The sequence below is a fragment of the Protopterus annectens genome, chromosome 6.part0 (assembly GCF_019279795.1).
Source record: "Protopterus annectens isolate FY-2018-M chromosome 6.part0, PAN1.0, whole genome shotgun sequence".
NCBI classification, from domain to species: Eukaryota; Metazoa; Chordata; order Ceratodontiformes; family Protopteridae; genus Protopterus; species Protopterus annectens.
Window position 1 is genome coordinate 714,624,640 of NC_056737.1, and position 12,902 is coordinate 714,637,541.

Sequence of the window (12,902 nt, forward strand, 5' to 3'; positions counted from 1 at the left end):
GGTAGTTTTCCCTCTAGGTCCAAATGAGATCTGGGTATTTACCGCCTTGCATCATGGGATATGGGGCTGCCTCGAGCTGGTAAAAGTGACTCTCGAGCTTAGCAAGTGCCGAGTCGGAGCTGAGGATCGGCTCCGAACCCATCCAGCAAGAAAGAAGGCGAGAGAAGACAACTAACATGGAACGTTATGGTAGGTACATAATTTCTAATTATGGAGTACCTGCAAAGTGAAGGACTGTGTAGAAAATCTAATTCAAAAAACAACACAACAGGATAGAGCAATGGATATCCAAATTAAGGGGGAGTCAGTAGAACCGGGAAACAATTGGTCAGGTGCCGTATGAAGATATTTTGGAGCCTTCCACAGGAAACTAGTATAAACGTTCACTTGAAGATGGACAGCAAGGGAAGGAACAGGAAACTCTTGACAGTGTAGAGGAGTGATAGGCCAGTAAGTTCCCATATGACAGAGCAACGGATGGCACAGGATGAAATTGAAGATAATCAGCCACAGAAAGATGCAATAGTAGAACTTTCTATAGAATGCCCGCAGGAAATGCTAAATAAAAATGTGTCCTCAGTTTAAAATAAAATGAACTAAGAGAAGAGTTGCTTGATTTAATGAAGATAGACATATTAACATCAATGAAAGAAATAGACTGCAGAAGATCAATAAAACCCAAAAAGTCAGAAGTTTGGTAAAACAAATGAACACAGGAATTAGAACTGTCCATAGAGATCCATGCAATATAATGGAAGTAAACAGTATATTACTCTGCAGCTAAATTAATAACTGATAAAAGTCCTACTGCAAGAACACAGGGTAGTGAGGGAGAAGGGGAAAAATTTAATACCATCGTGGAAGTATGGAATAGAGAAAACTGTAAAGCAATTAAGACAAGAAGTGTCACTGTTAGAAGAATATAGGGGGAACGGATCGACATAAGTACCAAGAAAGATGGACGTAGTAACAGTAATGCACAGTATTAGAACAGACCAGGATCTGTAATGCATTATCGCAAATAAACTAAAAATCTCAGATACACAGATAAGTAAAGGAAAAGTACAAAATAAGCAAGAACTGAGAAACAAAGGTAAGGAATTGAAAGATCACAAAAAAAAAAAAAAAAGAAATGCATTTTGGAGAAGTATTTATGAAGATCCTGTGAAACACAAAGATGCTAAATGGATAGAAGAAGTAAAAGAAATAAAAAGTTTAAAGGTACAGGATACAAAGTGGAATGAAGTAACAGCCAGAGAAATTGAAACAAAGTTAACAAAAGCCTCCAATTGGAAAACCCCAGTCCCAGATGCAGTACTTAACTTCTGGTTAAAAGTATTAACATCTTTGCATGACGATTTGGCTATGAGTAAGAACTATTTATGTGCACACCCTGAACAGACACCAACCAGGCTAACAGGAAAAACAGTGCTACTACTTGAGTGAACCTGCAAGCTACCTTAAAAACTGTAGACCAATAACTTGCCTTCCAACGATGTATAAACTATACACTGGAATTGATGCCGACAGAGTTTATAGTCATTTAGAAGAAAACTCAGTTATAGCAATAGACAAAAGGGGAATAAAAGAAAGTCACATGGAACAAAGGATCATTTGTTAGTCATAGTGGAGAACTGTAAAAAGAGGAAGAATCTAAGTATGGCATCGATTGACTATAAAAAAGCATTTAATAGTGTCCCACATTCATGGATAAGAATGCTTAAAAATGTATAAGATGCTCCCTACACTGAACGACTACATTACAGTGACCATGAAACAGTGGCAGACCACTTTGCAATTAAGCCATGGTAAAGGACAGATTATTATCCCAGGGATAAAAATTCAAAGGGAGATATTCCAGGGTGACTCTGTCACCGCTGTTATTCTGTCTTGCCATTAACCCATTAAGCTGTCTACTTAACAGCTTGGCCCATGGCTATAATTTGGCTTCTAGAAAATAACAATGTGTAAAGACTTATCTTCTCTTTGTCAATGATTTAAAACTTTATTGCTCATCAGATAAGGAACTGAAAGCACAGCTGCAAGTTGTCAAAACTTTTTTTTCAGATGATATAAGCATGTCATTTGGTCTTGATAAATATGCTAAAGCAACCAGTAAAGCAGAAAAACTGCAGCACCAAGAAAACATCAGTTTGGGAACTTGAGCAAAAGGGAATGTATAAATATTTGGGAATTGATGAAGGATCAACAAAATATGAGCAAATTCTAATAATACTTTGTAAGGAATACTTTAGAAGACTTAAATGAATCCTGAAAACAGCATTGATATCTAGGAAAAAAATCCAAGCTGTAAACCAATTTGCTCTTCCTGTTCTAACCTTACAGCTTTGGGGTGATTGGCCCCAAAACGTGTTTGACAGATTAGATAGGAAAACAAGGATGCTTCATGCTCGCCAAATGATTTATAAAAATCGGTGCATACCAAGATTATATATTCTCTGTTCCTAAGAAGGGACGGGCCTTCTTGAAATTGATTACATATATAGATCTGCAATCGTGGGACTCTATATATCTGCTGACCTCATAAGACCCAAACCTAGTGAAAGTTTTGAAACATGAAGAGAATAAATCTAAGATGACCTGCATATCGGCAACAAGCAGGAATGGAAATCAAACCAGAAGTAGATAAAAATCAGGCAGCAATTGAATGTGCCAAAAAACAAAAAGAATATAAGGTGAAGGACCAGATGAGAAGGCAAGAAATGTGGAAAATGCATAAATATAGTTGTAAGTATAGAAAACATTTGGAAGAACTTCATGTTGATCAGGAATAAATGCAGAAATGGTTAAGGAGAGGTGAATTCAAACCAAGAGATGAAAGGTTAATACTGGTGCCCCAAGACAGTGGGCTGCATACTCTATTTACAAAGTCCATTGAACGTGGGGGGAACAGAAAAATGTAGGTTTTGTAAAACAGAGTTGGAGACAAATGCACACCTTGTTGCTCGTTGTGACATACAAATGGCAGAAGGATTGTATACTGAAAGGCACAGTAATGTGTCAAGACTGTTGCACTGGGGATTGTGCAAATATTATGGTATTGAAGTGACTGAAAAACACTGGAAACCTAAACCACCAGGCATCATAGAAAATGAAATGTACATCACATGGGATCACCCATTGCCAACAGTAAAAAAGATCGATGCAAGAAAACCATGTATAGTGGTCCATTAAAAGAAGACAAAAGTAGGATTGATCATTGAACTTTCTACACCCAGTGACTAATAGTGTCTTGCGTACACAGAGTGTCCTAAAATATCAAGATTTGCAGGCAGAAATGAGAGCAATGTGGAAGATACCCAGACAGTTCCAATAGTAGTAGGAGCAACGGGTCTTGTAAAAAAGAATCTACAATCGTATCTACAGTTGTATTTAGATATGGTACCAATATATGTAACTCCATACAAATTGCAGAAAGAGTCATTACTGGGCACATTTTAAGGTGCTGCAAAGAGCAATTTTGGCTGATACCAAATATCGAAACAATAGTAATTTTATAAACTTTAATCGTACTTTGACTAAGGAATGGGTAAATTCCTATCATAGTATTAGAAACCCAAAAGATTTGGAGAAATTAAAAAAGGAGGTTTGTATGAAAACTGTACAAAAGTTCAGTTAGTTGCACAGCAAGGGATGGAACAGGAAAGAGGCGCAACTCTGACAGTCAGTGTTGTGTGTAGTAATAGGCCAGTGAGTTCCTATATGAAAGAGCAAAGGATGACGCGGGATGAAGTTGCATGCAGAGAATGCCACAGGAAGATGTTCTGGAACTTTCTGTAGAATGCCTGCTGGAACCAGAGAACAAAGAATGTGTCCCCTGTTTAGAATAAAATAGTCGAAGCTAAGGGAAGAGTTGCCTGATGAGATGGATAGATGTATTAAGATAGATGAAAGAAATACGTTAAGTCAGTAAGACCCAAAATGTTAAAAGCCTGATGAAAGAGATTAACACAGTAATCAAGACTATTAACAGAAATTCATGTGATATAACAAGTAAATAGGAGGCATTACTGTGCAGCTAAGTCGAGTCTGACCAAAAAAACAATAAGGGAAAGAAAGGTAAGAAATCTAATGTCATCGTGGAAGCATTGAACAGAGAACTCTCTAAAGCAATTAAGAAGTGTCACTGTTGGTGTAGAAGATGAAAAAGATTAACAAAAGTACTTAACTGCACACTGCTTTTATGATGTGTGTAGCTTTTTATCAGAACAGTCCATTATCCGTCAAACACTATTGCAAACAATAAACTAAAGATATCAGCACAGGCAGATAAACGTAAATATGCAGATAAATATAAAGGAAGAGTATAGAATAAGTAAACCATTGATGACCCAGAAAGGTTTTATTGAGCTTTGGGAAACAAAGCAAAAAGAATAGAAACACCACCAAAAAAAGAAATATGAAGATCCTGTGGGACATAAAGATGCTGAATGGATAGAAGTAAAAGAAATAGATGTTCAAATGTACAGGATTTGAAATGGGGTGAATTAACGGCCAGTGAAATTGAAACACAATTAAGAAAAGCTCCAAATTAGAAAAACCCAAGCCCACATGCAGTACCCAACTTCTGACTAAAAGTATTAACATCTTTGCATGAAGATTTTCCCCAAGTAAAAACTTATTTCTGTGTGCATCCCAAATAGACACCAAACTGATTAACAGGAAAATGGTACTCCTGCTTAAGAGTGAACCTGCAAGCTATCCTAAAAACTATAGACCAATAATTTGTCTTGGGACAATGTATAAATTATGTACTGGAATTGATGCAGAGTTTACAGTCATTTAGAAGAAAACTCAATCATGGCAGTAGAACAAAAGGGTAAGAAAAAAGTCATATGGAACAAAGAATCATTTGTTAAATAATCATAACGGAGTTTGTAAAAAAGGGGAAGAATCTAAGCATGACACAGATTATAACACAGCATTTGGCAGCATTCCACATTCATAAATAGTGCTTCCAGATGTTTAAGGTGCACACTACATTTGTGAATTACCTTAGTGACCATGAAACTGTGGCAAACACTTTGCAGCTAAGCCATGATAAAGGACAAGTTCTCATCAAAGGAATAAAAATTCAAAAGGGGATATTCCAGGATGACTGTAGCTGCTGTTCTTTTGTCTTGCCCATTAACCCATTAAGCTGTCTAGTTAACAGATTAAGTCATGGTTACAGTTTCACTCTAAGAAAACAACCAAGTGAAAAAGACTTCACATCTTTTTGTGGATGATTTTGTTAAAACTTTCTGAGATGTAAGAATGTCATTTGGTCCTGATAAATGTGCAAAAGTGGCATTTAAAGTAGGAATGCTGCAGCACCAGGAAAATATCCATCTGGGAAAGGATTGTGATGCAATGAAATTTGGGCAGGAGGGAGTGTTTAAATATTTGGGAATTAATGGACTGCTGGACAGTAAAATGTGAATAAATGCGAGCAAAACTCAGTAAAGAGTATTTTAGTAGACTAAATTTATTTTATCATTTATTTGCAGTTTAATCGGGAAAGTCCACTGGACCATACAGATCCTGTTTTCCATGGAGACCCGGGAAGAAAAGCTCCTCGGTACAAGAAAAAAATTAATAAAATTATATATATTGGAAGTATACTATTATCTTTCATAGTGGATTACAAAGTTAAAAATACACTTGGCAATTCAGTGGCCAGACAAATGTTCATGAACAGATGACAACATTTTTAGAGATAATTACTGCATAGAGGATTTTTATAAAACTGAAAATAGCCCTGACATCTAGAAACAAAGTCCAAGCTATAATCTGATTTGCTGTTCCTGTTCTAACTTGCAGATCTGATGTTGTCCTTTTTATTCTTCCTCAACACATGGGTTCAGATTCAACTCTGCTGCATATGTTAGACTTTGGATCCAAATGTCGAGCTCCTCTCTCTACCTACAATTTTTTACTGTACTGCTTTGGAAGTTATTACTCTGCCTTCTTTCCTCTCATGTCTGAAAAAATGCCAGGGTTCAAGAATTGCACTTCTTGTGCAAACAAACTTCCAAACTTGGATGCCTCTGAGCCAGCCACTTGGATACCAGTTCCAGTATCTTCTCCACTTTTAATAATTCAAGGGTTCTGGCTGACTGACACAATAAATTGATCTTAAAAGGTCTACTACCTGCTGCTATGACTTCATCTTCTGGGGCTCAACCCCACACCAAAGTTTCTAAGTTTGCTCCATCGGAGCACAGAAAACGCTCCCTGCCAAAGACCCCTTGGACTTTGTTGGTGCCAGCAGTTAAGACCAGAAATATCTCTTGATTCAACGTAATCCGATCCAAAGATCTGATCTTCATATCCAAAGGCTTTGGATCCAAAATCCTCTGATCCAATAATTATATATTCTAGTCCTATGGCACCTACCTCTGATCCCGGACCCTTGGATACGAAGCCTGCCACATGTCATGGAATTCACATGCCAGAATAGTTGACAAAACCAATTTCTCCCACTCTGCATTCTCCATTCATACAAATGCCAAAGAAACATTCAATGGCACAATACACTACATCCTCCAGGTCCTCCAGAAGTTTATCAGAAGTGACTGTAGATAGGATGTTGCAAAAATTTCTTCAGATCCAGATGGAGTTCATACTTGCTCTGTCCTCTTTTGGATCCGTGAGCCTTCTAACTACATCTCATACTATCCTCTGTCCTTCTCCATCCTGTCCCACTGTTTCAGAGCCCCAAGATCTGAAAACCCCAAGAGGTCTTGAGTCAGATCTGAAGAAGATTTCTTCTTCGACTCCGACAGCATCCTTGAGTTCTGCTCCGATGCCTTCTGAACCGACCGGGTCCCAGAGCAAAAGTGTCTGTATTGGATCCATGGGGCCAGGATAGACTCCAGTGTCTGATCCATTGCTGCTCTTCGGAACCTTGGTCCTGGACAGTTTGTGCTTGGTTCCATCTGCAAGGCACAGATACTAGAGGAGTGATGATCTGTCTTTACTGGAAGCTTCAGCTCTAGTGCATTTGTCATGGCTTCTTCGGGCTCATCTGCCTTCGACATTGTAAAAAGGTTTTTTTCTCTCTAGAGAATTGCCTTCTCATTCTTCGATCTAGTTTCCATCCCCTCGTCGGTTCCGAGCTCTGGGTCAATCAGGTCAGCTTCACAGGGACAGCCAGCTTTAACTAGTTTCCAAGCAGTTCCTGTAGAGGAACTCCCCTTCTCTTCAGACACCTCCCCTGAGCATTCCACAGAGGAGATCCATCAGACGAGAATGTGCAAGAGGAAGCACATAGATTCCCCTTTGTAGTCTGAAACTGAGGATACTGATTTTTGATGAAGAAGGGTCCCCCAGATCACCACTGGATGATGCCTCCTTTGGAGACAAATTAGAAGTTCTCATTCAGAGGGGTGATTGGTCTTCGAAAATCCTCAAGAGGAATCTGTATGTTTGGAAGCTTTTGGTTCTGGCCCATCTGCATCTTGGGTTACCCCCCCACCCCCACCCCCACTCCACCAGCAGATGAGCTCATTGATTTAGTTTCCTGTCAAGCCTATCCCAAAGAGACCTGATAAGTTTCTAGTTCCCCCCAAAGATAGACGCCATTGGAACAAAGGAGTCCCAGATATGCTATGATGGTGGAGGCAGCCACTAAGAAAGATGTAGTAGAACAGAGCTCAGCTCTTCTGTCCGTCTGCCAAACAGGGAGTCTAGTGCATTGGACAGATTTGTATGTTGGACAGATTTGGAGAGAGTCTTTGCCTTGGTGACCTTTGCCTTGAGGTCTCAATTACCTGGCACATTTCACAAGGCTACAGAGATATTTGACCACAGAGCTGTCATGAGTTCATGTCTGCAAAGGATTTCAAAAGAACATCTTCTCAGTTGGCCACTCAGTTGTCAAGCTTCCATGAGGTTGATCTCACATATAGCTGAAGGCACCCGGTTCAGGCATTGCCATAAGGAGACATGCTTGGATGCGACTGTACAACTTTGCAGAGCCCTTTAAGATGTCTATCAGTGCCTCCATTGATGACACATTGTTTGGTCCATTGGTAAATGAAACTCTTACCTGCAGCAAACTAGAAGGACAGACTGTCTGCTGTGAAGATCAAATTGTCTACCCCAGTGAACCTTCTCTAGGAATCAGAGTTGGTAAGAAAATGTGGTTCTGAAAATCTCCAGGACCTTTCCAAGATTCGCACAGGGATAACTCCTCCAGAGGTAGAGAGAGAGGTTTCAGTGGGAGACGTTGCCCTAGAGGCAGAGGAGGCCACAAAAATCAGGGTTTCCATGATACTTTTCCAGACAGACCCTTCCAGTGCTCCTGAAGTGCTGCCTGACTGTCCAGTTCTGGAGGCAGTTGTGGGATGATTATCCCGGCACCTGGATGCCTGGGCAGATACAACAGAAGATTCCTGGCTGCCAAGGATAATGTCCAGAGGCTTTACCATTCCATTTTTCCCAACTTCCTATTTGCAGAAGGAAAAAGCTTCCCAACATTCCACCCAGTTAGAGGAAAGCAGCAGCACTAGAAATTCCGTAGCTGCTAGGCAAGAGTCATCCAAAAAGTCGAATAGGATTTGGAACTTACTCCCATTTCTTTTTAGTGCCCAAAAAGACGCGACCTCAGACCAATTCTGGATCTGAGCAAATTGAATCGGTACATAAAAAAGTCAAAGTTCCGAATGGTCACTGTTAGTCTATTTTGCCGTTTCTTTGCAAGGATAATTGTATGTGCCTCATAGATTTTTAGGATGCATATTATTGCGTCGAAATAGACAGGAAATCCAGAAGACAGTTGTGCTTTTGGCTGGAAAGCCAGCCATTACCAGTTCAGAGCCTTGCCATTTGGACTCGCCACAGCCCCCCATGATGTTTACCAAATGCATAGCAGTGGTGGCTGCTCACCTGAGACTCAAAGGATTGAGTGTTTCCATGTATGGATGACTGGCGCATCACTGTTCCCTCCAAGCATCTACTCCTATAGTCCAGGGACTATTTGCTCTGGATTTGCCAGTCACTGGGAATATCGGTAAATTATACCGAATCAAACGTGATACCAGTTCAGAGCCTGAAGTTTGTTGGTGCATATCTGGACCCAACAAAGCAAATAGCATCACTACCAATTCGAGGATTCATGGCAACAGCCATTGTATTGCTTCCCTTAGCATATTTTCTGTGTCCTTCAATGGGCTTAGCTGTCCAGTGGTCCATTTTTCAACAGCTCCTGTCCTGCCCTATCAAAGTTATTCCAGTTTGCATATGATAGATACAGTGGTGGATCCAACTGAAAGACATTCTTGTAAGCCAGACCTTTGTTTTTCTGCCCCCAGTGGAAATGTTGACTACTGACATCTCCCAGCTTGGGGCGGGGGGGGTGGGATCCTGGGAAGAACAGTTTCTGCCTGTCACTGCCCATAGATATGAGTACAGTCCTGTTAACACTGCAGGCATTTCAACATGCTCTTCCTTCGGGGACCATTGTGAATCAGACAGACAAATGTGTGTTGTCTGGTACATCAACAAACAGAGGAACTCAATCTTACTCCCTCTGCAGAGAATCTGAGAGTGTGGGAATGGGTGATCTCTTCAAAGCACTTTCTAGTTGCAGTGCACATACCAGGGAAAACCAGTGTGTTAGCGGACAAATTAAGCAGATCCATTTTGATGCCACACGAGTGGTCTCTCTGTCTGTGGCAAAGAATTTTTGTTGTTGGGGCCAACCTGGCTGCAACCTCTTTGCTCCTCCCCCACACACAACAAGTACAGCAGATATTTTGCCCTAATCCTCCCTCGGGGGGGGGGGGGAGGGGTTCACATATAGATGCTGTAGTCAACCTGATGGTCATCTTTACGCTTATCCCCCACTTCCCTTACTTCCCAAATTTCTACGGAAAGCAAAAAGGCTGAAGAGCTCAGTCATCCTCATTGCCCCTTCTTATGGTCTCACCTTCGTTCACCTCCATGGATACTAGAACCTTTTCCAGACCTCCTGTCTCACCACACAGGAATCGACCATCCCAATATTCAGGATCTCAACCTAACTGAATGGCTTCTCCACGTCCAATGATGGTCAGACAGCCCAGGCTTTCTTCCCTAGTACATTCCATAATTTTGTCCTCACAAAAAGACTCTTCCAAGAAGATTTATAAGAGCAAGTTCAAAAGATTTTCACTTTGGGCTTTGAAAAATCCTGTTGACCCTTTTTCTGCAAATTTTTGGCTATTTTTAAAGTAGCAGCTAGTTTTTTTTTTTTTTGCAATTAAACTGCAGTTAGCAGCCTTTTCTAGTTTTCATATCAGAGATAAAAATTATTCCTTGGCTTCTTCCAAGTTATGAAAGCATTTTTGAAAGGTATTTTCCTCATTGGGGCCACCAGTGAAGGATCTTTCAACTGGGATCTGACTGTTGTGTTGCAAGGTCTAACTCTAAAACCTTTTGAGCCTTCAGCAAAAAATTACCTAAAATTTCTTTAAGAGAAAACAGTTTTCTTAGTAGCCATTACTTTTCCAAGGAGAATTCCTGAACTCCAGTCTTTTTCTTCAAAAAATCCTTACGTTAATTTCCATAAAGATAGGGTTAACGTATGAATGAACCCACCTTTTTTACCTAAAGTAGCTTATGAATCAAGCACTAACCAATCCATTCATTTACTGGTCTTCTTTCCAAATTTTTTAAACATGGGAGTATATATGCTTCATCTCCTTGATGTGTGCAGACATTTGCGTTTTTATTTACACAGGAAAAAACAAATGAGAAAGCCAGATTAGGGTATTTGTTTCCTTTTCACCAAACGGACTGGGTTGTGAAGTTTCTAAAGTTACTTTAGCTAAATGGATCACTGATTTCTCTCTCTTGGATCTATTCTCAATAAGGTATTCCCACCTACCTAAAACACCCAAAGCTCACTCAGTTAGGTCAACGGCTACTTCATCTGCTTTTTGGTCAGGAACATGTATTTGATTATATTTGTGCAGCTGCCACATTAGTCCAGTGCTCGTACCTTTGTTACGCATTACAAATTGGACCTTGTATCCAGAAGTATGGCCTCCTTTGGTACTCCAGAATATCCTTCCATGAGGGAAGATCAGAGTAGCTAGGGACTCTGTCCCATGAGCTGAGGAAGAATGAAAAAGACATCAGATTTAAAAGTTATGTATTCACCATAACTAGGCATATGTGTTGTCCATTTTCATTCGTCCTCAACTTCCCTCCCATCCGTCACCCATCCTTAAATCTTCTGGAGGAAGCCTGTTGGACAGTAATTGGAATGTATAGTTCAGGTTTGAGCCCTTCTTTCTTTCAACTGTCCTTGTTCCTGTCTAGCTATAGGGTATTTATTGGCAATAGACTCTATCAGAGGTATTGGGGATGGACTAAGGCATTATGGGTAGAGGGAGGAACTCGAGAGTTGGATCCAAAGTCTAGAGTATGCAGCAGTCAAAACAGAGGATTGGATCCGAACCCATGTTTTGAGGAAGAATGAAAATGGACAACACAGATGCCTTGTTATAGTGAGTATGTAACTTTTAATAGGGCACAAAAGGTGTTGGCTCAGTTGAACAGAAAAACAAGAAAAATGCTTCACTGTTATCAAATGTATAAAAATCAGTGTATACCAATATTGTATATTCTTGCTTTGAAGAAGGTATGGGCCTTCTCAAAATTGATTATATGTATAGATCTGCAGTCCTAGAACTGCATACATATTTGCTGACTTCACCAGATCCAGACGTAGTGAAAGCTTTAAAACACGAGGAGAACAAGTCTAAGATGACATCCTTGTTAAACTCTCTCTTACAGTGTACTGTATATTCTGGTGTATATACTTATATCACCATCATATACCTTCACCATCAATCACTAATTTGAAATATATTTTGTCAAATAATCCATTTGTGTGTCTTTACTGTTTCTGCTACTTTCACGTACTGTAGCAGACAAACTCTAGTCATGTGTCTTAATTCTGTTTTTTTAGTGAATGTTGTGGCCCAGACAAAGACATCCATTTTACTACAAATGTTGTCTTAGTTAAGTGTCGGATATTTTATCTTTACTTGTATTGCATTTTACTCTATGCTCCCAATACTTACTATTTTATCACTGTATTTTTATTGTTTTTAATAGTTTAATGCTGTATGTTTTTATTATAAATTTCTATGTACTATTGTTTGAAGATTTTCTCCCCGGACCTCCACTGAAAATGGGCAATCCTGCCCAGTCGGACATTTCCTGGTAAACAAATGTAAAATAATAATAGTAAATAAACTAAGGAGAGAAATCTGTGTCAAGCGGGAGTGGAAATCAAACAGAAGTAGATAAAAATCGGGCTGCAACTGAATGTGCCAAAAAAAAAAAAAAAAAAAAATGAAAGAATATCTGATCTTTCTCATTATGAGAAGGCAAGAAATGTGGCAAAGGTATAAATATAGATGTTCTTCGTCTTCCATTGCTGCAGTCCTGACTATTGGGTATAGTCCGCGTCCAGTCGGCCCGAATACCAGAGTATAAGGCTGACGTCGGTCAGGGCGCATTAGACTGACGTCAGTACGTCAGGGTACTAATGCGCATGACCGACGTCATATCCTCAGTCTTTTTTGCCGCATGGTCCGATGCAGAAGCAGTTTTGCGAGTGCAGGTTGGCGTTCTGAAATATTTCCGAAACCGGAGTTTCAGACCGAAACAGAGTTGGCTAAGTACCCCGTTGGGGAACATTTTGGTTTTTCTTGCCTCAGTATTTTACCGGATGTCAGAAAAAGTGAATAACTGTATTTCTTGTGGGAAACAGATACCTCATAGGGATTATCATACCTTGTGTATACCTTGTTTAGGGCCTGAGCACGGCGTTGTTGGTTGCCGCTCTTGTGCTAGGTTTAACAAACGCACTATTAAGAGGAGGTTAGACTGTGCCAGGTTAG

The 12,902-nt window shown here is 39.9% G+C and overlaps 1 protein-coding gene across 2 annotated transcripts in view; it reads left to right on the forward strand.

Annotated features, from left to right (window-relative positions):
* GNPNAT1 (glucosamine-phosphate N-acetyltransferase 1) overlaps positions 1-12,902 on the forward strand; it is a 722,404-nt gene that overhangs the window by 349,034 nt on the left and 360,468 nt on the right. The window contains exon 5 of one of the 2 annotated variants that reach the window (XM_044074401.1): positions 5,511-5,720. The exons of the other annotated variant lie outside the window; for it this stretch is intronic. Within the exon in view, the coding sequence (XP_043930336.1) occupies positions 5,511-5,705 (195 nt within the window). The 3' untranslated portion in view covers positions 5,706-5,720. Of the gene's footprint in view, positions 1-5,510; positions 5,721-12,902 lie in introns of those variants that run through there. 2 annotated transcript variants of the gene reach the window in all.